Source organism: Malaya genurostris, chromosome 3 (genome assembly GCF_030247185.1).
Source record: "Malaya genurostris strain Urasoe2022 chromosome 3, Malgen_1.1, whole genome shotgun sequence".
NCBI lineage: Eukaryota > Metazoa > Arthropoda > Insecta > Diptera > Culicidae > Malaya > Malaya genurostris.
Genome location: NC_080572.1, coordinates 297,268,108 through 297,294,889, shown reverse-complemented (window position 1 = coordinate 297,294,889; position 26,782 = coordinate 297,268,108). Strand labels below are relative to the sequence as shown.

Sequence of the window (26,782 nt, the reverse complement as noted above, 5' to 3'; positions counted from 1 at the left end):
ACTACGGGAGCGGTACTTCCTCCAATTGGTCACCTTGGACGATTGGCTGACATCCTCCCATTCCTCAAATCCACCAGCATCGAGGTCCAGTTCGAGTTCACTATCAAACCTATCATCTGACGCCACATTAGCGGATTTCTGTCGAAACAGCCAACTGCTAGACTGGCGCCGCAAATCTGGGACACTTCGACGACGGCGCCGGGCTGTCCGAAACAGGAAAAGGGGGCCACAATCGGAGCAAGGACAAAGTGCCCGTGCCAAATTTTCCATCGGTGCCGTTGCATGAACACCAAACATCCTGCCAAAAGCACTCACTTTTTTTCACCAATAATGCAATGTCCTCCAAAAAAAACGGTCTGTCGTTTTCACCAGTTTTGCTTTACACTTTTCCGGACTAACAGTCATCCCAAGCATGGCACATCACCGACTGAGCAGATCCCTTTTGGCCTGCTACTGTGGAACAGCCTCTCGGTCAGGATCTAGTAGGCGACGTTTCTGCACAGACTCCGCACTTCGGCTAAATTTTACCACACACACAAATACAAACACAAACACCCTTGTATGAGAGTTATCTGCCATCACAAACACAACCCCGTCCGAAAGCTTCTGGTGAGTGAGATTGTGAGAGGAAAATGCATTTTCACCATTTGATAATTCGACGACGAGGAAGCTGCACATGCGGTATCTCACCAACACTACCAGCCTTGGCCTGGCCTGGCGAAGGAAACACAAATAACTCACTAACCGAGTCAAATGGAAAGAAAAAGAAGATGTATCTCATACCTCTATGTTTACGCCATTCATGGTAGGATTAACATTTTCTCTTACAGTTTAGACTTTGACATTCTAACCCCTAACGGTAGCGCTATCGAATCCAATCTCTTCGGTGAAAAGAAGAAAACCGAGCGCCATCGAATGCCACACTCGGCGAGTGTGAGAATACCGTATCGAGAAAACACCTATTTACCGACACAAAGGAGTCACTTTTCCCAAGTAGATCTTCTTTTGCACGTTTTTTCTTTTGTTCCGTCAAGAGGACGTATGTAATATAACAGTCGTCATAACAGCCATCATCCCCTACAGTAGGCGATTGATTTTCAGCTCATCACGAATTGCATACCCTGCAGGCGGGGGGACGGGATCACGCCTGCAAGATGCACTGCACCGAAACATTTGAAGTCAATAAATTAACTTTCTTTCTTTCTTTTTTGGATTTCAATATAACTGCTTGCTCTACGCCACCGAAAAGGATTGCGAAACAACAATATTTATCATGCCGACATCAGCAATGGCTGATGGGGGAGCCACAGATTTCGGCACAGATTCAGTGCGCCATCTGTCGCAGGCAGGAATTACATTTTCGGTCTCTCAAGAAATGTGCCAGCAGTCAGCCAGCCAGCCGGTAGACAGTGAATCTCACGAAGCGCAACGTGAAAAGTGCATAAACATTACTCATTTGGCGTTGGGCGGAGGGATTGGTGAAGGATTTAAAGAGCCCGACCCGACCAGTGCGGGGTGAACAGAGAACATGCCGGAAACAGGCGCCACTTGAAGTTAAACGACATTTGTCCCCGGCGGTGCTAGTGGCGAACAGAAACACTTGAAGGCGGGTTTCGATAGAGCTAATAAAGCTTAATGATTTACGCCTAAGTGAACTTAATTGCATCAATCAATTAACTAGGCGAAGGGGGGGTGGGCATGGGGAGTGCGGCAGGGTCGGCGATCGATGCTTGTCAGTCAGTTGTAGAATTATGCGTTTATGCAACGTTTCAAGTGAATTAGAATTAGTTACGGCCGATCGTAAAAGTAACAGTTTATGCGGTCCTTATGAATCAGGTTGTTTTGGATCGGATGTTGGGTATAGCGTTAGCGGAAGCTGAATTGAAAATGCAGAAAAAAAGAACATTTTGGACGATATGAAAATGAAAAAAACGAAGTTGCCGTTTGGTGCCACGTATGATGATTTAAAACGAGAAACATTAACGCGAGCGTACTTCGGAAGCGTGTTTGTTTTCGTTTATTCGGAAACGGATGGCCTTTTGGCGTTATTTGGATTCATTATTACATACCGAGGGTCAAAAAGTATAAAAATGTCTTACAAAAGTGTGTCGCCTGTAGATTCCAACTTAAACTTTATAGAATGTATTAATTTAAAACTGTGTTTCTTCGATACTGATACTGAAAGTTTAGCTAAATTGAGCACTGCTCAACGTGATGAAAAATGATTTGAAATTATACTTTAATTACAATTCGATTCTTCATCGTGGAGTAATGAGACTGCAGACTTCACTAGCCACTAATTACTCACTAATCAAGTTGAGAAAGGAGTTTTAAAAAAAATATGGTAACAGAGTCTCAAACAAAAGTAAAATTTATTTACTTATCTCACAATAGAGACAGCCAGAAATTGTGTGAAGTATATAAACGCTCAATTGCAAAATGAGGCCATTGATGGAAACACGAAAAAATAACCGTGTCAACCGCGCATAGCGTACATGTACAGCACTCTATTCAAACGTGTCGCTTCGAGGTATGCTTAAGGTAGGGTCTAACGGATGAAAAATGACACTATTTTTGAGAATTTTTTTAAAGCTACCGTTCCAAAAAATAAATTTAAATGTTTTGCATAAGAAAACGCATCATTGGAGAAACATTTAGTAATAATGTTAGTAACCATTGTTCGTGGAAAAATACTAATGAAATTTGTAATTTTCCACTAATCACGCTTTAGTTCCGGAACCGGAAGTCGGATCCAGATAAAATGTTCTACAATTTTTTTAGGAAACTATAATACCTTTCATGAATCTTAGCTTGCTAAAATCGGTTACGCCATTTCATTATTTGATTTTTTTGTCACCATTCCTCAAACAGTTTCTTCGAGCAATGTACTACTCTAAAAGCTGCTTGAAAGTGGAAAAAAAACTACCCGAAATCGATGGAAATGTTAGAAAAACTGCTTGAACACAAATCAAAACTGCAGTTAAACGGTAATAATCTGCTTGAAAACGATTTAAAAACTGTCGTTTTAATTCGCAAACTATAAAAATCTGCAGTTTTCTAATCGTTTTTGAATTGTTTTTCACTGTTCTTCGGACACTTTTTTCCTAACAGTGTTTTTATCGTTCTCGTGCAGTTTTTCTAGCCGATTCTGCTTAAAAACGATTAAAAAATGCTCGAGAAACGATGAAAAAATAGCTTGAAAAAACTGCTCGAAGAACAGTGCAAAACTACTCAAATAATGATAAAAACGATTTTAACTATTGAAACAATAGAAATATGAAAAATCGATGAAAAAACTTTATCTGTTCTACCGTTTTCATCACATTCAACAATCATATCATATATCGTGTTTATATCGTTCATATAGTTTATGTCGTTTATATCGTTTATATCGATATCGTTTATATTGTTTACGATTATATGGATTATATCGCTTATATCGTTTATACCGTTTATATCGTTTATATCGTTTATATCGTTTATATTGTTTATGTCGTTTATACCGTTTATATCGCTCATATCGTTTATATCGTTTATATTGTTTATATCGTTTATATCGTTTATATCGATATCGTTTATATCGTTTACGATTATATTTTTTATATCGCTTATATCGTTACGGTATAAACGATATAAGCGATATATCGTTTACATTGTTTACATCGTTTATATCTTTTATATCGTTTCTATCGTTTCTATCGATTATATCGTTTATATCGTTTATATCGTTTATATCGTTTATATCGTTAATATCGTTTATATCATTTATATCGTTTATATATTTTATATCGTTTATATAGTTCATATCGTTTATATCGTTTATATCGTTTATATCGTTTTTATCGTTTATATCGTTTATATAGTTTATATCGTATATGATGTTTTTGTCTGAATATTTTAGAACAGTTCTTACACTTGTTCCACAAGGAATCGAGAAGTTTCCTTTGGGTATAGCTAGATTTTGCTCTAAGAATAAAAATAATAATGTAGTTTTCGGAATTCTTTATGGGTATATGCTAAGTCCATCTGCGAAAACATGACCAGTAATGCGTAATAAAACAGTGGCCTTAGGTTATCGAGGAGCTAGTGGTCCAAATGGATACATGCCATCTGATGGCTAAACGTACATGAAGTTTAGATACAGATGCCGGCACTCCACCGTAACTTTTGACAGAAAGCAGATAGCGTCATTCCGATAAATGTCATGTGTGTGTGTAATAGCAGCACGTTTTTTTTGTGCCAAATACCAAAGCAAACAGACGCTTGTACTTTTTGTTGCGTTTAAAACAAATTTTAAATTGCGTGAAAATCAACACAGAAGTTTTTTATGACTTTTTCATGGTATCATAAATTGAAAAGCAACAATCGAAAAGGTGAGTGGATTGATTATTTATGAAGTGATATCGATCTGTTTCATGATTTAATACCGGATGCTATCAAAATTTTCGCTACCGATGTTTTTTTCGTCATTTTCAGAATGTCTACCGATTTCGGTTACCGGCATTTAATTTTTTTCGACAAATCGCGAACAATTGTCAATGATATGCAGAGGTGCCTAGTCTGCAAATTTGTCTGTAAATTATCAAATTTCTTAGTTAACATGTAAACCTTTTTTCGTCTAAAGACTTTTGAAGCTTCGATTGTTTGCAGACATTCGTCAGAAATTATAGACTTTTGAAAATTGGCGCGATCTTTTCGTTTTTGCTAGCTAAACTTATTGTATTACCTGGCATAACTGGTGATGTGCAACACGTGGACAACTTGACGGCTTCAATACATCCGTTATATAAGTAAAAACTTTGGTTATCTGGTTCTGTTAGCCATGGCGACTTCAAGCAAATCGTCCAAGTCAAGGAAAATTAACTTTAATGCACTGTTTAGTGTCATTAAACGTTGCTTAGGGGATAAGAAACCAATAAATTCGACTGCAGCAACATATTCAATGACGCGAAGCCCGTGGAAGACCGGCCAAATCGACACCAAAGGCGGCACCATCCAAGTCATCACAGTCAAGAGAGCCAAGACGAAGTCACCATCAGACAATGAAGACTTTTGTCCTAAACGCTTCCGAAAAGAATAAATTCCATTTTTTCTTCGAAGAATTGCAGTCTTTACCTATATTTTTTCCATTTTTATCGGAATTTCGTGAGGTGCCGGTAACCGAACACCTTTTTTGAAATGGCCAAAATTTATCACTTTACTAAATTGACAATAAATTTTTTTAATCAAATGAATCAACTTAGTTTCTCAATCAGTTGTTAGCTAGGAACTTTAGCTTTCCATTGATGTATATATGTCCGCATAATGTGCACTTAGTCAGAAGTTATAAGCTTAAAACAAAAGGGTGCCGGTAATCGTACGCTCTCCCCTAATGTTTTCGGGAAAAAATATTGAGAATTAAGGCGGCGAAGAAGTATTTCTAAAAACGCTTCTTAGAAATCATGTTTTGCGGTGTCCACTGTATCTCAGTGGAGACCAATCAGAAGTGAACAAAACAAATCAGAGCAGTTTTAATGGATGTTTTCCTAGGTTCCAAAGAATTCATTTACTTTTTTTTGAAAAATCAGTATGAAGTCAAATTAGTCTCTCTCTCCCTACAAATCCAATGCACAATGGTCCGAAATAGGAAATTATAATACTTTTGTTATAAACATTACTTTTCTGTTGTTTGTCATCAACTAATCAAATGACTATGACTTCTAGTTTCGGAGATATGATGGTATGAGTGACGTAACCGACCAAACGATTTGTTTTTTTTTTTTCAATTGCTTTTTCCTCGAAGATAACCAAACCGATTTGAACAATCTTAGAATCGTTTCAAAGCTATTATTGGACCATTGATCAAGTTCAAAAATAAATTGTCTGTGACTTCTAGCTGCGTAGATATGATGCTATAAGTGACGTAATCGACAAAACGCGATGTATTTTTACCGCGCAATTTTCTCGGAGATGACTGAACCGATTGTAACAAGCTTAGACTCATTTGAAAGCTACTGTTAGGTTATTAATCAAGTTCAAAGATCAAATGGCTGTGAGTTCTGGTTCCGGAGATATGATGGTATAAGTGACGTAACCAACAAAACGAGTTGTTTTCGAACCGCGCGATTTTCTAAGGATCGCTGAACCGATTTTAACAAACCTAGACTCATTTGAAAACTACTGTTGGGTCATTGATCAAGTTCAAAGATAAAATCAACAATCCCACCACAAAAGGGCCTAACAACAAATGAGAGTCTCTCTTTGTTTACATTCTCTTCTGATTATTACGGAGCCATTACTGCAACTTCTTGAGAGTTTCCAATATAAATCGAAAGCTTGTGGTTTCAACTTGAAAGTTTTGCGAATAGTAAGGTATCGAATATAAAATCAATTCCGTAAATCGTGAAAGAAAAAGTAAACAACGAAAAACTGTCATTTTTACAGTTAGGCTCTTTTGTCGTGAGACTGCCGAAGTGTCTGTGACTTCTAGTTCCGTAGATATGATGGTATAAGTGACGTAACCGACAAAACGCGTTGTTTTTCACCGCTTTAATACATATGTAGGTGCCAATATTTTGGGGTCATCTCTAATTTCGTAAAGCGGTGGTGCTCAAAAGTTTAAGCACCTCGAAAAAAGTCCCCATGCAAAATTGTAGCTAAATCGGATATGGGTATGGGGTGCTGCCCGGCGGTTAAGGTTTGATAATTTGACTTGACTTTCTGGGAGATTTCCGAAATCGAAAAAAAAATTCATTTCAAATGCTATTTTTGAAGAAATCGACTGGCTGGGACTTAAAAAATGTACACACTAAAAACTTAATGTTTATCTCAGCGAAAAAAAAAAGCTGAAAACGAACGGCAAAGCGATATTTTACTGAAATTTCGGCTAAAAAAGCTCCGATTTTTCGGCAATTCAAAATGTTTTACTGACATTCGGTTTTGTAAATTACCGTGTTTACCAGCAATTGGTCATTTTACCGAAATCAGCAAATTAATGATATCAACTTACCGAAATCTCGGTAAACAACTTTTAGACAACCGAAGTTCGGTGATTCATCAATCTCGGTGAAAGCAAAATACCGAGAATTTCAGTGGTTTCCATGTTTGCCGAGATGATTGCCAAGCACTCGGCTGTTCAAACCTCGGCAAAGTTTTGTCGAGATTCGGGAAATAAATCTAAGTGTGTAATTATGAGGGTATTCAAATTTTTGATCTTGAAAAGTCACCATAGGGGGAAGTACATGAAACTTTCAATTTTTTTTAATGTCTTAGAATTATAGAAAATTCAACGAAGTCTCGAAAAATTTTATTTTTTGAAAAAATCGAGTCACAGAAGCACTTTTTACAAGAAAAAATTTTTTTTTGACTCATACGCTTTAGGTAAAGTGTAATTCGCATTAAGGAAAATTTAATGTCCGCCATTTTGATGTTCTGCCGTTGCATTTATTGACATCAAATAAAGTTCCAAATACAAAAACAAAGTAGGAAATACGATTGACTTTTATGTTTCACTTTCAGAACGCTTGCAACGTAGCTGATTTACATCAAAATAACGATAAATAAAAAGAAATGTATTATTCATTAATCTTATTTTTATCTATGCATTCATGATAAAAATGAAAGCTGCCTAATTCTAGAAAAACCTTACGACTTTGAGGTTATATTCTTACTATGGAATTTTTCCGAGTAATTTCAATGTTGATCGTAAAGCAGGTTTTAAAACTTTCTTGAGTTTTTAATCATTTCGATTTAATGCAGGTTTATGCTGGCTCTTCATTTTGCTTCATAAACCTTATGACGAACTGTCCACTTGGTTGAAATATAATCTTATAGTGGTTTTCAGAAGCCCTTTTGTGGAGTTTACAGTTTCAATGCGAGATTCAATATGTAACACTCAAGTACACACAAAAACAGAAACTATTACTTTAGATAACCTTACAAAAAAATTAAGTAATGTGTGTTCGTTTTCATGATATTTGTTAAAAAAAATGGCGAGGGTGACTATTTTTGAGTTCGCCTCGGGTGCCAAAAATACTCACTACGGCTCTGGCCGGATTCGTTTGAAACACGCTTTGGTCATGGATTGCTCAGTTTTTGCAGTTTACAGCTGTTCGAAATGGACTATACCACGTGGTATGGAAATTGATAGTTGTTAGGAGGAATGGTGGAGTCTAATGGCGTTTTTCATTGAGAAACACTGGTGGCGTGGATTGCTCTGGTTTTGCACCTTCGAGCAGAAATGGCAATGAAACACCGTCAAAATATTGCATTTCTGCTCGAAAGTGCAAAATCAGAGCAATCCACGCCACCAGTGTTTTTCAATGAAAAACGACATAAGCTTGCGTTGATTGAGTGGTTCGATAGTTGTATTAAAATACACACAATTTTTGAAGATAGGGTAAATAGCAAACTGTGCGTATTATTAGAAATTCCAAATCATAAAAGACGAGGTATCGCAGTCTTTGAAAAGTGCCATGCCGAAAATAACAAAAATCGGATATAAAACGATCTTATTTCAATAAAATAATAGTATACCAGTAACATTAGCTGATATCCGACTGCAAATGCTAACTAAATGTTTAAAAACATACGAATCTTCAATCAATGCAGTGAACGATAGTTCTCAAATGAAAAAAAAATACTGCTTCTATAACCAATTGCATCCTGCACTGACCCCGCTATCAATCAAATCAATTGCTCAAATAAACTTTAAATTTGTTCGATTGAGAGCGGCTACTTTTCTGCAGCTGGTACTTGGAATAAATTGAAACCACCCTAACGAAGCCCGGTAAGCTCGGAATAGCCATCGACTATGGCTTCCGCAGATTTACTTCTTGGCCGTACCATCCCCAATTACCATTATTGAGTGTGCTGTGCGGACACTCCGGGAGATTGAACCAAAAAATCTCACATGTCAAAACATTTCCCGGGCACAAAAAAAAAAGAAATCTAGCAGAACTAGCTGGATGCAGCTATCGTGCAGATTTGCCACACAGCAGCAGCAGCAGTGCCAGTGCCTCGGAACAGAAGGCTCCACTTGTCTGGTCAACGTGGTGGTTTCATGCTTTGCACAGTCTGTCCTGTGCGTGTATTTGTGGGTGTGTGTGTATACTTTTCCGCATGTATAACTGGGTGAAAGGATTGCGATGTTCAACGACCCGAACCGAAAATGGAACATAACAACCCTGGCAGGCAACAAACGCGCGAAAGTGTATGCCAGTCTCATTATCATTATTGTCCAACCACCCCCATCTACTTACGGTGACGGCTAACATAGCACATGGCAATACCCGTGATGTCCCTCCCGGCATCTGGCTTCGGTTGGCTATATTCAACCATTCCCCAGCTACCAACCCGTTCTCCTAGTCCGTCAACGAGTACGAGGAAATCATGTTCTGTTTGCCAAATCGGTGATTGAAAATGTACGGTATTTGCAGGTTTGGTGATGCTGTGGTGTGCAGTGGTCCAGTGATGCTTAATGTGGAGCGTGTGCCGAAAATGTTAACCTTGCTGGATGAAAAGTTCGATAGCTAATTCATCCATCACTTGATTTGGTAATTTATCAAATTTAGTATATTCCACGCAGTGTGTACACAGATTCCAGATGTTTAAGTTATATTATCGCTTTTTGTAAAAAATGAAACTGTCGATTTGAAAATTCATTCAGATTATCGAAAGCGGTATTTCCGGAACTGCTTTCCAGGAACCGGTGTCGAATGTCGAAGTCGGTTCGTATGGCCAGCAACTTATATGATTTACACATTGGCATAGTCTCGAGCTCAATTTAAAAGAATTTTTCCCTGTTTTACACCAAATTCAGAAACTTTGTAAAGTACCGTAAGACCATTCATTTGAATCCTAGTTTGTGGAAATCGGTTGAGCCATCTCGGAGAAAAGTGAGTCCCGTTTCGGAAGTTTTGACCACTATTTCCGGTATTTGTGGAATCGTATTACATTATTTCGAGAAACGGAGCAAATCTTTACAGACTCTTCTATAAAAGCTAGACACTATCAGTGCAGTAAAACTTCATTCAATTCAATTGGAACCGAATGTGAAACACACTGATGAAACTCAACTACTGCAGCAAGCTTCACACTCTGACACACACACAACGTTCACTGACGTACCGCGAACCAGCAGCATTCGGTTCTTCAATCGATTCTCTTCAAATCAAAGCTCAGTTTAACCACTGTCAGTTGTTCTCTTGAAGTAACAAAATATCTCTTTCAGTAGTGTGAGAGGGGCCTTCAAATGAGGTTCATGTAATCATTCGAATTGGTGCAAGATAATAGAACAAATTCAAGTAACTGAAATATCAATCACAGAATACACATAAATTTCATTTTCATCTGATATCATTCGATTGCAAATGAAATTTTACCGCACTGGTCATGACACCATACGAGTGGGTGCATGAAATTTCTGAAATCGAAATTATTTTTTATGCAAAATGCCTTTAAATTGTCTGAAACTTTGAAATCAGAAATTTGAAAATTAATTTGTTTTAAATTGACTCTGGAACATTTCTGATTTCCAAAACGAACATGTTTTTTTATATGATAAATGTCTCATAGTTTAAAACTTCGGAATCTAAATGTTTCATTTTTTTTACCTTTTTTATATATATAAAAAATAGGTATAGAATTCGCTCAAACTTTAGAAAAATTTTCCGAGGCCCGGAGGGCCGAATGTCATATACCAATCGATTCAGCTCGACGAAATGAACAAATGTCTGTGTGTGTGTGTGTGTGTGTCTGTATGTGTGTTGTCAACTAAGAGGTCGAGATCTCAGAGATGGCTAGACCGATTTTGATCAAACTAGTCGCAAATGAAAGGTCTCCTCGTCACCCAGAACGCTATTGAATGGTTTTGAGATCGGATGTTTACTTTTTGAATTATACGAAGTTTTATGTCAAAATTTTTGGTTTTTTGACAGTATCTGTCACACTTGACCTTGAAAACAGAATATTTTTCTATAGTTAGATTCCGCACGGTAATAGCTCTCCAACAAGCCATAGATTGTTAAAATCCGTCCACTTTTAACGGAAATATCGATATTTTTGTGTAAGCGACTTTTCCCCCTATTCCATCAGTAGAAATTTTGAGCGTTGTATGACAAAGCAATGTTTGGGAGCAACGTGGAACCCGATTTTTTATACTGCTACATACAATTGTTTCTACGTATCGAAAAGACTGTGTACAGCATCCTTTTTCAAGACATTTTGCCTTGGACCGATTCTAGCACGGTTCGTTTTTGGCAACATAATCGTTCGAATATGACATATGTAAACCAGATGATGGTAGCATTTTAGAGTAGAAGCGATTCCATAGTTATATTGATTTAAACTACTTACATCAATAAATGTTGGAAGAACATAACACCCATATACCATTCGAATCAGTTCGTCGAGATCAGCAATTGCTTGTGTGACAAACTTAATTTCGAGATCAGTAATTGCTTGTGTGACTCAATTTTCTCGGAGATGACTTAACCGTTTTCTACAAACACAGATTCATATAAAAAGTCGTATGCTCCAAAACAAGGTTCCTGAATTATGTTTGGGGTCAATCGTTTTCTCAAAAAAGCGCAAATCGAATGCCAAAAACAAAAATTCAAATTAAAGGATTTATGGCCCCATACAAAATTAATGAATTATGTCCAATTCTGGAATTACAATCGATTGTAACACGTTTAAATTCGATCCGATATGCAGTTTCGACATGACACGGTAATGTCGGAATGACTGAAATCTCGAACTGCGTCTTAAAACGACGGTCATTAAGATAATGTCATGAGAACTAAAACACCAAAGAATATTCATGCAATAAACACATGCGGATTGATAAAAAAAGGTATCATCTCACTGCAAGGTGGATTAAGCACGTTTTAATTTTAATTTTAATCTCGGAAATCTTAAAACTCACAGAGTCGATTTTTTTCAAAAATATTTTTTTCGAGATGACACTAGATCTCGAAGTTTAAAGAAATTTCAAAGAGCATTTCCGATTTCTGAAATTTCAAAATTTGCTACAGTTCCTGAGAATCGATTTAAATCGATGTTTGATGATATGATGAAAGGCCAAATTCCACAAAAGGAATGCAATTCCAAGACTTTGCTTGGATTTGTACGGACAAGTCGATTCTACTTGGATGCATAATGTCACACCCGGATTAAAATCATTCGGCACTCAATGATCGAGGTCGTTCGGCATTTCGAATGGGAAAAATCAGCGGATCTCCGACAAAAGCCATTACCTCTCATGCAAGGTGAACGGCGCGTAAAAATCTACAGAAGACTAATGCGCATAGAATCCTTTTTCACGGCACAAACGAACCACACAGAATGCAAGTCGATGCGGTGAAGAGGCTCAGTTTAAATAGTCGCGTCCATTCTATGCGAAATGTAAAGAGATTTACTGTATACGAAATTGTCGTCTCTGTTAGAGAAAGCTATGAGTACGGCGTGTCGCTGAATGGCGGTTCTGTTTTAAAGATAAATGTAGAATTGCATTTTGTAGCAATATACTGCCCATACTCGCATATCAGTCCTATATCGATTTTCGCCAATACTGAGTTAGCTAGAGGAATGAAATCTATTCTCAATGTACTCTCAGAAAATGCAATAAAAGTCGAGGGTTTGTTCAGTAAATGTGAAAAAAATATCAACTCATGTCTGTCCCATATGCAAAATACTCGCATATCAGTCCCATTCAGTGCTAATTTCAATACTTTTATTTGTTACAATATTAGAATAGCAATTTGAATACCGATATTGCATGTAATAATACCATGATTTAGCATTAGGTAGTACAATAAATCAAAAGATTCGGAAATAAAATTTTGATCGTCTTTTTCTCGACATGCTGATTTTCTATATGGGACTGATTCGCAAGTACGGGCAGTATAATACTAATCTGAAACTTTATCTAATTTAAATAGTTTTCCGGGAAACCCGCAAGAAATTATTGTTTTCATAAACTACATTATACAACAAATTTTGACCAATTCCATTATGGCACAAATCTCCAAATATCAAGGGGAACGTGCCATTTGAGCCAATTTGTTCTGATTCCACCCTCACTACGGCACTGAGTCCGACAATCATTTCGCGCTTGATGTTTAATAGTGGGTACACTTCGAGAAAAAACATAAACACGAGTTTCCGAAGTGTTGCCTCTCAAATCCGAAGTGTTACCTGGCTTACGGATTTCTGCTCGAATCGGGATATCAGCCAAAAATTTAATAGTTTCTAGTGCTAAAGTTTTCAAAAACTGTTTTGTTTCTGCGTTACACTACCCAAGTAAATACGTAAAGTACGTTTAAATGAACTGCATCTGCGAGGCCAACTCGAGACAATGTAATCAGCAAGCTCCGTTTTTTAGATCCGTTGATAAATTTGATACAAACTACTGATTCGGCAAGGAATTCATTAACGCTGACGCAGAGTTTAGGTAGATTGCATTTAATTTACAAAAATAGGTAAGGTAATAGTTGTGTTTAGTCTACAAACTAGTTTTGCTTTTATAAAGACGTGAGGATTACTATCTCGAGACAAACAAATCTTCTTTTCATACGGAGGTGGGAGCGAGAATTAGGGTTTAACCAAATTATTGTAATTACTGGAAAACAAGGAACATTTACGAATAATACTTACAATTGTTGTATAAACTAGTAGATAGATTGTGGTTTAACGTACCTGAAAATAAAAAAAAAGAAACAATTAGGTTGGAATTTTAACATAAAATTTTGGAAATCTTTTCATAACTTAAGGGCCCGCAAATGTTTCCAAAATTGGACTCACATAAAAGGTTAACAATTTCACGACGCCTATTTAAATTCGTTACTTCGGATCACATTTTGAGACTCAAAAAGAGGATGAAAATTAAACATCTAACATTTTAGAAATATATACCAAAAAAGTTATGAATTGCTCATTTGCAGGAAAAAAAAAAGATAGCAGAAACATAGCAGAGATTAAAAGACACTGAAGCCTCGATTCATTTGATGAAATTCAATTGGTCTTAATTTCGAAATTTTTCTTGAAAATTTTTCTAGCATGTTGCTGGTCTGGCAAAGCTTCTGCAGTTGCGGTCGAAACACTCCCATTCTTCATCACGGTGAAATCTTTAAAAGAACAAATCTAGCGGAAGTAATGACTTTAAGAAAGAATTTTATCATTCATGAAGTCAAGAAGCTAAAAACCTTCCAGTCAAGAAGCAAAAAAAAAACATGAAGTCAAGAATCTAAGAAAACTACAATCCCACGAATACTAAAAATTCTTTTTTTTTTTTTTTTTTTTTTTTTAAATAACTATTCATTGGAATATGAGTTAAAATTAAATTAATAAGATTTAAATTGGGTGTTCAGCCACAAGTGGTGACTTTTCAGCCCTGTTATATATATATATGATTTGGTTATTACCATGAAGACATTATTTGCTTCCGCAATTCTGAGATTTTTGTGTAGGGAAAATTCTAAACCTACTTGTATTGTGTAATGGGGAAAAGGAACTTATATACTAACTTACTAACTAATACAGAGAGCGAATCGATTCAATTGAAGATTGCATCGATTTTTGTCGGAATTTGCTTATAATATTATGTGACATTACATCTAATGGTTCTATATTTGTGAGTCTGTGTAACTCATTTGTGCTAAACCAGGGAGGACGCTTCAAAATCATTTTCAGAATTTTATTCTGAATCCTTTGAAGCGTTTTCTTCCTGGTGGAACAACAACTTGACCAAATTGGTACCGCATAAAGCATGGCTGGTCTGAAAATTTGTTTATAAATTAACAGTTTGTTTTTTAGACAGAGCTTAGAATTTCTGTTTATAAGAGGATATAAACATTTAATATATTTATTACACTTTGCCTGGATTCCTTCAATGTGATCCTTGAAAGTGAGTTTTTTGTCATACGTTAAACCTAAGTATTTAGCTTGATCAGACCATGTCAATTCCAAGCCATTCAATTTAAGAATGTGATTATTGTTTGGTTTAAGAAAAGAAGCTCTTGGCTTGTGAGGAAAGATAATTAATTGCGTTTTTGCTGCATTTGGTTTAATTTTCCATTTTGACAGATAATCACTGAAAATATTTAAACTTCTTTGTAGGCGACTGCAGATCACTCTTAGATTTCTACCTTTGGCTAACAGACTTGTGTCGTCACAGAATAGCGATTTCTGACAACCAACGGGTAGATTTGGAAGATCAGAAGTGAAAATATTATACAAGATTGGAGCTACGCTCGAACCCTGCGGAACACCGGCTCGTACGGGTAGCAATTCAGATTTACAGTTCTGATAGCTAACCTGAAGAGTACGATCAGTTAGATAATTCTGAATCATTTTGATCAAATAAATAGGAAACTGGAAATCGGACATTTTTGCTATTAAACCTTTGTGCCAAACACTGTCGAATGCTTTTTCTATGTCTAGAAGAGCAACTCCAGTGGATAACCCAGAAGATTTATTTGATTTTAGCATGTTCGTTACTCTGACAAGCTGATGAGTAGTTGAATGTTCATGACGAAATCCAAACTGCTCTGATAAAAAATTGAATTCTCATTTATATGAGTCATCATTCTTAACAAGATAATTTTTTCAAAAAGTTTACTGATAGAAGAAAGTAAGCTAATTGGGCGATAACTTGATGTTTCTGCTGGGTTTTTATCAGGTTTTAGGATAGGAATTACTTTAGCGTTTTTCCATCTTTTTGGGAAGTAAGCTAATGAAAAACACTTGTTGAAAATTTTAACCAGGAGTCTCAAGGCAACATCGGGAAGATTTTTAATAAGAATATTAAAAATTCCATCATTACCAGGAGCCTTCATGTTTTTGAGTTTCCTAATAATTGATTTAATTTCATCAAAATTCGTCTCAATAATGTCATCGTGTGATAACACTTGGGTTGAAATATGATCATATTTCAGTGAGACTTCATTTTCAATGGGACTCACAACGTTTAAATTAAAATTGTGAACACTCTCGAACTGCTGAGCAAGTTTTTGAGCTTTTTCACCATTTGTAAGAAGTATTTGATTTCCTTCCTTGAGAGCAGGAATTGGTTTCTGAGGTTTCTTAAGAACCTTAGAAAGTTTCCAGAAAGGTTTAGAATATGGTTTAATTTGTTCAACTTCTTTAGCGAAATTTTCATTTCGCAAAAGAGTAAATCTATGTTTAATTTCTTTTTGTAAATCCTTAACTATGTTTTTCATAGCAGGATCACGAGAACGTTGATATTGTCGTCGACGAACATTCTTCAACCGAATGAGCAGTTGAAGATTGTCATCGATGATAGGAGAATTTAATTTAGTTTGAGCTTTGGGAACTGAAAGATTTCTAGCTTCGATAATATAATGATTCAAATTGTCAATTGCTGTGTCGATGTCCGCAGAATTTTCTAAAATAGTTTCATGATCCACATGATTTTCAATGTGAGATCTGTAATCCAACCAATTAGCTCTATGATAGTTGAAAATAGAACTAATTGGATTAATTATAGCTTCGTTGGAAAGTCTGAATGTTACTGGAAGATGATCTGAGTCAAAGTCAGCATGAGTAATCGGTTCACTACAAATGTGACTTTGATCTGTTAGAACCAGATCAATTGTAGACGGGTTTTTCACGGAAGAGAAACAAGTCGGATTACTGGGATGAAGAACTGTGAAGTAACCAGCTGAGAGTTGATTATGAAGTATTTTACCATTACTGTTATTTTGCCTACAATTCCACTGGACATGCTTAGCATTTAAGTCCCCTATTACGAAAAATTTCGATCGATATCTTGTAAGTTTTTGCAAATCGCCTTTAAAGAAATTTAATTGTTCGCCGGTGCATTGGAATGGCAAATATGCTCCAGCGATGAAATAAATTCCATGAATGGTTTCAACTTCGATTCCCAAGCTTTCAATAACTTTAGTATTGAAAGAAGGTAAAATTCGATGTTTGATTTGCCGTTGGACAAAAATGGCAACTCCACCACCCATTCCAGTAAACCTGTCAAATCGATGAACCACATAATGTGGATTACTTTTCAATTTTACATTTGGTTTAAGAAAAGTTTCTGTCACAATGGCAATATGAATTTTGTGAACTTTGAGAAAATTATAAAATTCATCTTCACTCGATTTCAAAGATCGAGCATTCCAATTTAAAATATTCAAATAATTATTTAACATCACTGTTAAATTTTAAATTCATTATAATATTATTTGCAAATTTCCATCCGATTTGAAATGCTTCAAAAAGTGATGAAGTTGAATTCATTTGGATGATCATTTGAAAAAGTTGATCTTGTAGGTAGATCATTTTATTTTCAGTTATATCGCCTAAATCGACTTCATTTAAAGAAGCGAATGGCATTGAAGGAATATTTGTAGGTAGACTGCCATTAGAAGAAGATGATTTGGCCGGTCTACCTATTAACAAATTGTTTTCGTTAGAAGAAGAACTGCAAGGCGGTCCTGTGTTTTGATTATTTACATTAGAAGAAATAGGTGATAGATTTCTACCTAATATACCAGCATAACTGACATTAGAAGAAGATGATGACGAGGTCGATCTACCTGGCAATAAATTGTTTTCGTTAGAAGACGAATTGACAGGCGTACCTGTTTTTTGTTTCGAAGAAATCAGTGCCGAATTAGGCGTGGCATTTGTAACGGTTTTCTGATTTTCAGGTATGTTCTGTAAATTTAAGGTCGTTGATTTGACTTGTTGTCGAAGCGAACGAGCGTTTAAAATTTTTTCCCTGACAGGACATTTCAAATAATTGGATTTATGATTTCCATTGCAATTTGAACATGAAAATTTATCAGTGGTTTCATTCGTTGGACAATCGTCTTTCGAATGCGATTTACCACAATTCAAACACCGTATATCCATATGACAATTTTTGGTTCCATGACCGAAGCCTTGGCAACGACGACATTGCGTTAAGTTTGCAATATGATTATGCCGTTTATAATGTTCCCAATGAATTTTAATGTGGGAAATGAAACGTACTTTTTCTAAAGTTTTCAAATTGTTTACATCACTTCGATTGAAGTGTATTAGGTAAAGTTCATGGGAAATTCCAGAGCGTGGTTTAGAAGTACCATTCGCTCTTTTTTTCATAAGTATTACTTGGGAAGGGGCAAAACCAAGCAATTCTTTTAGTTCATTTTTAATTTCATCAATACTTTGATCATTTGATAATCCTTTCAAGACAGCCTTGAAGGGTCTGTCTGATTTTATATCATATGAATAAAATTTATGAAGTTTCTCGGACAAATATCGAATAAGACGTTCGTAATCTTCCAATCCATCCACCAAGACTCGACATTCTCCTCTTCGTCCGATTTGAAATGAGACTTTTACTTCCGGGAGAAAAGTAGAAAGCTCAGTACGGAATGCTTTGAAGTCGGAAATCATCACCGTCACTGGTGGCATAGATTGATGTTTCTTCCCAGAACGACAAGCGTCCATTTTGGGAATTTTTGAAGAATTTTCTTCTATGTCGCTACAATCGGATTCAGGAAGAATCTCGTAAATATTGTTAGACGGCATAGAATCAACGGAAGGGAAATCCGCCCGTTGTCTTTTATTTTTACATTCAGATTCTATAAGATCGTGAATGTTATTAGAAAAATGTTGAATAACGGATTGTGATTTATTCCGTATTGAATTATTTTTAGCCTTAGGCTTGTTGCCTTTCCGGTTGGACGCAGGCATTTTTGAAATAAATGAAATTTTAAATTAAATTAACTAGGCTAAATTAGTCTTCGATTAGACTCCTAGCTAGCCTTAAAAAAGGCTGATTAATTTCTTAGTCACTCTAATATCACTCTTTGTATCACTTAGTCACTCTAATATCACTCTTTGTATCACTTAGTCACTTAGTTAGTGATTCAGGTAGTCTTGAAAAAGACTGAAGCCTTGAATCAATGAAACTCTAGGTAGCCAGAAAAAAATTCCAGGAGCCAAGAGCTATACGCGTGCGGTGCGAACGACTGTTCAACACCGACTGTACTAAAAATTCTTCCAAGACACGAACATGCGATAACTGGCTCGCAAGACCTACGCTTCATACTCTTATCAAGTCACAATGTGTTGTTATTCAAGTATTGGCAAAATTTTGTGCACTCTTATTATACTAGAAAGGAGTGACTGTGGAATGGAAATAGAGTTGATTGACGTGGATGTGTACAAGGCACGACCGATCATGATGACGTTCAAAATGCAATTTTAAAACTCTTCTATCAACAGATTTAAATTTGAAAAATTGTCAAATAATTGCGAAACACTATCTAAGATTCAAAAGCTAATTTTAGGAAGTTATAACCTTCAGTTACTAATATATCAGCGTCAAGTACGTCCAATAAATATTTATAATAATAATAATAATAATAGCAAAAGTTTCTTTTTGCAAAATTCCGCTTCCGTTAGTAAATAGAGATTTCTGTTCACGATAAGCACCACCGGTGATTTGTATGCTATGCTTGATTCATGTTATTAAGTAACGTTGAATAATGGTCCCGGGTTGGCGGTTCAATGCATAGGGCGCTGGTCTTACAAACCAGTTGTCGTATGTTCGAGCCCCGACCTGGAAGGATTTGTAGTGTCAGTAGAATCGTACCACCAGCCATGTAATGGTTCTGTACACTCCTAATCGGCTGCGAAGTCTGTTGAAACATAAGGTCAAATTCCACTACAGGAATGTAATACCAAGGCTTTGAATAATGTTCGTACGTGAAGTCCACAAAAAATTTAAATTGAGAACTATTTAATCATCATCATACAATTTTTGAATTCCAAATGAAAGAAATTTGTTCCTCTCCGGTTTTTCTTATCAGAAATCTACACTCTAATTGACACCAATATCTACTTTCAGATAAACTGCATTTACCCCTTAGAGATAAGTAGGACATGACAAACCATTTTATTCATCTGTATTTTTCGGGTATATTTCGATTTAATACAAATTGGCGTCAGAAAAAAAACTGGAATCACTGATTCCGTACGATATTCGAAGCGATATTTAAGCTACTCTGTTTGGTTTAAACGAAAGAGTCGTTTCATTCCGACTTCTAATAGCAAAACTAACGGTGGAAAATGTCAGAAACAATAGTGCAGGGTCGACGTGGTGCATTGACCTGCTAGCTCCTGTAGAACCAACAGCTGATCGGTATTCAATATACTCAAACGAACACGATGTGTATCATAAGGAAAAAGACATCCACACACAAACGCAACTATAAAGTGAACGAATGGATAGAACTCAGTTTTGTCATCTACTCACTACACAAGCTACGTGTGAAGCGACTGAAGACCGGTATGGTAAAATGGCATATATTTATAGATTCCAAGCAAAGCCTTGGTATTACATTCCTGTAGTGGAATTTGACCTTCTGTTTCAACAGACTTCGCAGCCGATTAGGAGTGTACAGAACCATTACATGGCTGGTGGTACGATTCTACTGACACTACGAATTAGAGATGAGCAAAACAGTTCATTTTAAAGAACCGTTCAGTGATTCAGAGCTCTTTTAAAAGAACTGCCGAGAGCCGTTAGTTCGTTATTTTCATAGTTAGTTTACTTGTTGAAAGACTAACCGAGACACCAGATTCTTCGGAGTCTAGCGTTCTCCAAAAAGATTGAGCGAGCAAAAAAAAACAAACAAAAAGGTCCACGACTTTGAACTAAAGAACTACTGTTCTCAAGAAAAAGAACTATTGGTCATTCATTCTTTCAAAAGAACTAGTTCTTTTGAACCGTTCGCGAACGAATTGCCTATCTCTACTACGAATCCTTCCAGGTCGGGGCTCGATGATACGCCCACTGGTTTGTTAGACCAGTGCCCTATGCATTGAACCGCCAACCCGGGTACAGTTTTTATTTATTCTCCATTTATGCTAAATTTCATACTAAGCAGAATGATGCGGTGTTTTTTTATGCATGACGCAAAACCTTCCTATAGCAAACGAAGCAGAAGCTACTATATGAAATGTAAACTAACGATCGAAACCGAAAAATCAAGGAATGACATCATTTGCCCTACTGTGACTGGTTCGTGAAAATAAAGGTCGATTAAAAGCACTTTTTCAATAGTATGGTATTGAAATGGTAGTTGGTAGTTAAATTATATAAATCCATCCACAGATCACGGAGTTATTGGCGTTCAATGACAAAAAATCTAATGCAGCTAGTTTTATAATTTTTTATTGACACCCTGTCCCATATAGTGAAGAGTAAGGCAGTTTTAATGCCAAAAGTGAAAAAATTTAAAGCACTGATCAATGAAAACTGACGAGTAACGGAAAAGTGACAAAGAACGTGTCTTCAACGCCCGAACATGCGATAAATGGAAACCATTATCTTCTAATAACATACTCTTCCTAAATAAATAAGTGTAATTAGTTCGTGAACACAAAACCTACGGGGGTTTCTCGATAAGTTTTGAAATGGGATAACAATTATTCCAATACATCAAATCAGACATCAGCATCGAATGCGGGAGGGTGTTCTAAGCGGTACGCGTGCTCAGAACACTTTGTCATTTGAGTCTACGTTTGCTATTTATGGCAAGTTTCAAATTTCGATTTGGCAGAAATTGAAGTTATCTCTAGAAGTTTATTGTGCTAACATTTTTTTGCGACTTGCGTCGTAATTTATCACAACAGCAGTGTATCGATAAACTCGTTTTTATTTTTGGGTGATGAAGAACTGTCGTGGAACACGGCGTTTCAATGATTTGCAAGCGTTTGATACCGTATAATGATGACAAATGATCGAAAAAGACTCGGATCGATTGATCAACCGAAATGCTGAGAGAATTTAATCACATTGCTTCGAAACACGTCTGTACTACATGGTATGAGAAGTTCTGGGTCTAACAAAAAAAGTCGATTTTTAACCGTGAAACCATTATAAATCTTCAGTAACATTTTGATGTCCTTCGAAGAAAAAAAAAAAGATTTATCAAGGCCTTCAAAACAGGCTTCTGTTTCTGCAATGACCTTAGCATTCGACGAAAATTTCCTTCCCTGGAGAAACATTTTCAGGTTTGGAAATAGATAATAGTCACTGGGGGCCAGGTCTAGAGAATATGGTGGATCAATCCGTAGCGTCAATCATCGTTGCTATTTTATCAGGACACGAAACTCGTCTTTTTCCATAGCTTGATGAAAACTAGAACTCGTCTGACACGATCAGCTGTTATTCAAACACTAGTGGATAAATTGTCAAGAAATTGGGCCATTTTGAGGCTTGTTCACAACAAAAAAAAATACGGTTCAAAACTATACACATCGCGCCAATCAAATGGTTTCTTGACGCTCAAAACATAGAACTAACGAGTAATCCGCCGTAATGCCCTGATTCAGCCCCTCCCGACTTTTCTTATTCTCACATCGGTCAATATTTCCTTAAAGAACTGAACTGTATTTTGAATGTTCAACCAGCGAGAATAGATCAAAGTAAATGAGTTAAGCATTAGTCAAATAAAAACACAATTGTTTTCAGTAGTTCTTTCGAGTGTAAATATTTGAATTACTAAGAAAAACAACCTCGCACTACCAATCTCGGCAGCCTTCAATCCAACTTGCTACAATCAGTGAAAAAACGGATCTTCACTATGTTACCATGATTAGCAAAATACAGCTAATTCCATTGCCTAATACTTTTCAGCTTAGTTCAGTAAATTTGTCGTCCGTCTTGTACTTCTACCCGGTTCCGAATTTCCACCGGAGAAAAACAAACTTCTGTAATCACACTCTCGACCTCGGGTATCTGTTTCTTGTCGCCCAGCATGGAGCTCGAAATGAAACTTTTTATTTTGTTTCCTAATCTTATGTTGGCACCTTGAGTTCCATCTCCCGCATCCGAAATGGGTGGGGGGAGGGGGTCACCCGGTCGCACAGTTTCGTACCCGTGGAGCCGCCGATGTCACACTGATTAAAGTAAATTCAATTTTAAGCTAAACTTAATGGAAAAATAATCCTTTTAAAATCAATTCACCCCAAAAACCCGTCGTCCGGGTGTTGTTTGATGGTGCGTCGGCCTAGCGACGAACAAACACAACAAGAAAAGAGCGAAGGTCTCGTCGTGGCATCCTTTGATGAGCTGGACGCCAATTTTTCGACTGATTCGATGAGTTCTGTGAATAACAAAAGCTTAGTCATGAAGCTCTCATAAAAATTGATGAGAAATTTTTAATTGATTAGAAACGAAGTATTTTTTTAACAGAAAAAAATGTTCGACAAACAAACGCTTCAAATTATCAACGCATAATCATTGCGTTGGTGCAACCTCCGCCATCATCGGAATCGCCGCCTACTAGCTAACAGCAACACCAATCTTTTGCTTCTGTTTGGTTTCTCTTGGTAGCCTGGTGACATTTTGCTTTTCCCTGTCAATCTTGATTGATCCAGGAATCAAGTTTCCGGCGATTGTTTTTTTACGGGTGGAAAGAATAAAGGAGGGAATGAAAGACGGTACTCTGCTCACTGTTCTCATCTTCCCCAATTAGCTCGGTTCAGTCTCCTCAGCTTGAGACGAGTTAGTTACGTATCTGGATATTATCACACTGCTGGAGATTCGTTAATTACAGCATTCCCTCGTGGGTCAATCAGCCGTCAATCGGACGGCAGAAAATGACACGTGTCATCACTATGGTGAGATATTGATTCAACGCGCATTCAATCGGCTAATTAGTGTTAGCTTTTTTCTTCCTCTATTGACCGAACGAACAACAAAACAGATCAACTTTGGGGCAATGTGTGGAGTGGAAGGCTGTTTGGTGATACTAATCTACTGTGATTGCAATATAATCTCGACTTCTTCATAAATGACACTGACAAGCATGCTCTAAAATTACATCTCAACTAAATTAGATCCAAGCAAGCGCAGGCACGTAATTAAGTACAGAAAATACCACAATTATAGGGGTTTTCAAGAAGACACATCGCTTTCAGTCGCACACTCTTATAATAGAGCCGATGAAAAGTGTGCTTTCGAGAATTCACTTTCCACTGTTCGGTCTTTCGAAAGGGGGGGGGAGGGGGCCAAGAAAGTTCTACGCGGACTGATCTGAAGTGTTATCGAGTGGTCAGATAGTGTACATGAAGCGAAAGAGGATGATGGTGGCACAGACAAAGTCATTTACTCAGGGGAACATAAATAATGACAGTCAGTGGCAAAAGGATTATGTGCGAAGTGAGTGGAAAACGGCTCGGAAAAACACACCCGAAAGGCAAACACTAACGCCAGTCTGTTTTGGATTTATGCGCTGCAAAGCCACAGGAGACGGGCAAAAAGTCACTGCGAAACAGTGTGGCCAGGGGGGGGAAGTGGAGCTTTAAGCGGTTTTGGGGTCGGAAAATCACCGTTCACTGGAACTCGAACAGTCGAGGTTTTTTTCTTTCTTTAAAATTATTACCGATTATAGAGTAGCAACAGAATCGTTGAGTAGGTCATTAATTGTTTTCGTATGATCAAAGTTAGAACTTCACTATCAGAAACGAAAATTTAGTTGTCATAAAATTGGGCTTCGATTGAGATCGATTTGTTCTGACCACGTGTTAATTCATTTTTTGCAAATAAATTCTCTGACCAACAAGATCAGCGAACTGCGGTTGAGGAAGTTAACAATACTCAATTTTAACGACTAATTTTATCTTCAAGAAACATGTAGAACATGTCATACTATCTTGATCAAAAAGTTCCCGGAATTTATTCAGAAAATTAAAAGATTGTTCATCAAAATCGATTTCGTTCCCTTCAAAGTACTCCCCGCGTTCCACGGAGCGGTTTTTTAAGTCGACCGAATAGGAAAAAGTCGCACGGAGTCAAATCAGGTGAATTCGGTGGTTACTGAATGGTATTCGTTTCGTTTTTAGCCAAATGTTCACGGATAACGATGGCATTGTGTGACGGTGCGATATCGTGGTTCAAGATCCACGAGTTGCTTGCAGAGATGTCCATCTCCTCTGTGTGACGAAGATTAAACGAAATTTCTTTCCTCGCACTGACAACTTCAACTTCTCTTTTACATCACCGTTGTATAAAGTGTGCACGTATCATGAGTTCGCGTATTTTTTTTTTTACCTCTATCACTGAATCGCACCAAAGTGCTTGAGCAGAGCTATCGAGTTCTTTGAGGTGGAGGTGATCACTCTGGTGTATGGTTTGCGTATAAGAAGCATGGGACACGCAAAATCAGCAAAAAAAACCTGTTTTAATCCACCTAGTAGTGTAATGGTGCCTTTCTCATATCAATCATACTATCATATATAATACTGTGGTATTCTTCAAAATAATTCCCTGCTATTCTTGAAAGAATAACCGAAATCGGTTTGTTTGACCGTTTACTGATAAAAACTATCAATTGGAAAAGATTTGAGGTCGATTTAGAATTTTTTTAAAGGTTTTTCCACATTTTCAGTGATGGTATACAATTTTTAACACACTTTACCCTATATTTCCGGATCCGAAAGTCGGATCCGCATGAAATTCAGGAATTACGCATGGGACCACAGGACCTTTCATTTGAATCTAAGTTTGTCAAAATCGGTCGCGCCATCTATGAGAAAAATTAGAACACATATTTTCATTGTTTTTGCACATTTTACCCCATAGCTCCCGAACCAGAAGTCGGATCCAAATAATATTCAGGAATTTTGTATGGGACCTCAAGACATTTCATTTGAACCTAAGTTTGTGAAAATCGGTTCAGCCATCTCTGAGAAAAGTTAGTGCACTTATTTTCACAATTTTTTGCATATTTTACCCCATAATTCCGGAACCGGAAGTCGGATCCAAATAATATTCAGGAATTTTGTATGGGACCATAAGACCTTTCATTTGAATCTAAGTTTGTGAAAATCGGTTCAGCCATCTCCGAGAAAAGTTAGTGCAAAAAACGTAACATACACACATACGCACATACACACACACATACATACACACACACAGACATTTTCCGTACTCGACGAACTGAGTCGAATGGTATATGACACTCGGCTCTCCGGGCCTCAGCTCAAAAGTTGGTTATGTTATATGAGTTAAGGCAAAAACAATTTATCGTTGAATTTTCGTTTTTCCTTGCAAGCTTTACACGACAATGCCAGATATACTCTCTATTCGTTGAAGTTCACAGAAGTGTTCGCTCACCATCACGCGCCAGTGATCACTTGGGAGTATTTAGGCGAGAGCACATGAGAGCGATTCATGCGAAGAGAATGTGGTTCTCTCGCACCGGCTTCGTTCAATACGAGCACACACTCAAAGTCTGTCTAATGGACACTGAGAAGAAGTGCGCTTTCCTTTTTGGGTGGAGTCCACCGACTGCATCCGCAGTGTAGAAATGAAACTTACACATTGGTGTATCACTCTAGTGAAATGCCATCACTGGTTGTTTGCCCACAAATTTGGTCTTTTTCGGGGACTTGCTTCATGCAAACCTCTCATGACTCCTCTGCCATCTCTCTTACAGTTAATAGTCAATATTTTCGTCAGTTTTCGATGTCGATGGCCTACCGCTTCTCTCATCATCATTCACAGACCCACGGCCACTTCTGAAACGTTCGTGCCACGGATAAACGATTGTTTTCTACAGAGTATCGTTGCCGAAACGATAGAAATGAAATTGTTATTTGAATTCTGTAATTCATAAATGACGCGAAATCATGTCCACCTTTTCAGTTGAACCTTCAAATGTTCAAAATTACGTCACCTGAGTTGGAATACTTTTAAAAATTAACTGTTAAGGACTGAGGCCAGTAGGTCGCATATTACCACGTGGTTCGCTCTGCGTATTAC

At 37.1% G+C, this 26,782-nt stretch overlaps 1 protein-coding gene across 7 annotated transcripts in view; it reads right to left on the bottom strand.

The window, feature by feature from the left end:
• LOC131436870 (talin-2) overlaps positions 1–26,782 on the bottom strand; it is a 179,095-nt gene that overhangs the window by 80,396 nt on the left and 71,917 nt on the right. For 2 of the 7 annotated variants that reach the window (XM_058605833.1, XM_058605832.1), the window contains exon 1: positions 34–290. The exons of 3 other annotated variants lie outside the window; for them this stretch is intronic. In XM_058605833.1, coding sequence (XP_058461816.1) covers positions 34–270 — 237 coding nt within the window. In that variant the 5' untranslated portion in view covers positions 271–290. Of the gene's footprint in view, positions 1–33; positions 291–26,782 lie in introns of those variants that run through there. 2 more of the 7 variants (XM_058605826.1, XM_058605831.1) reach the window with 1 other exon arrangement.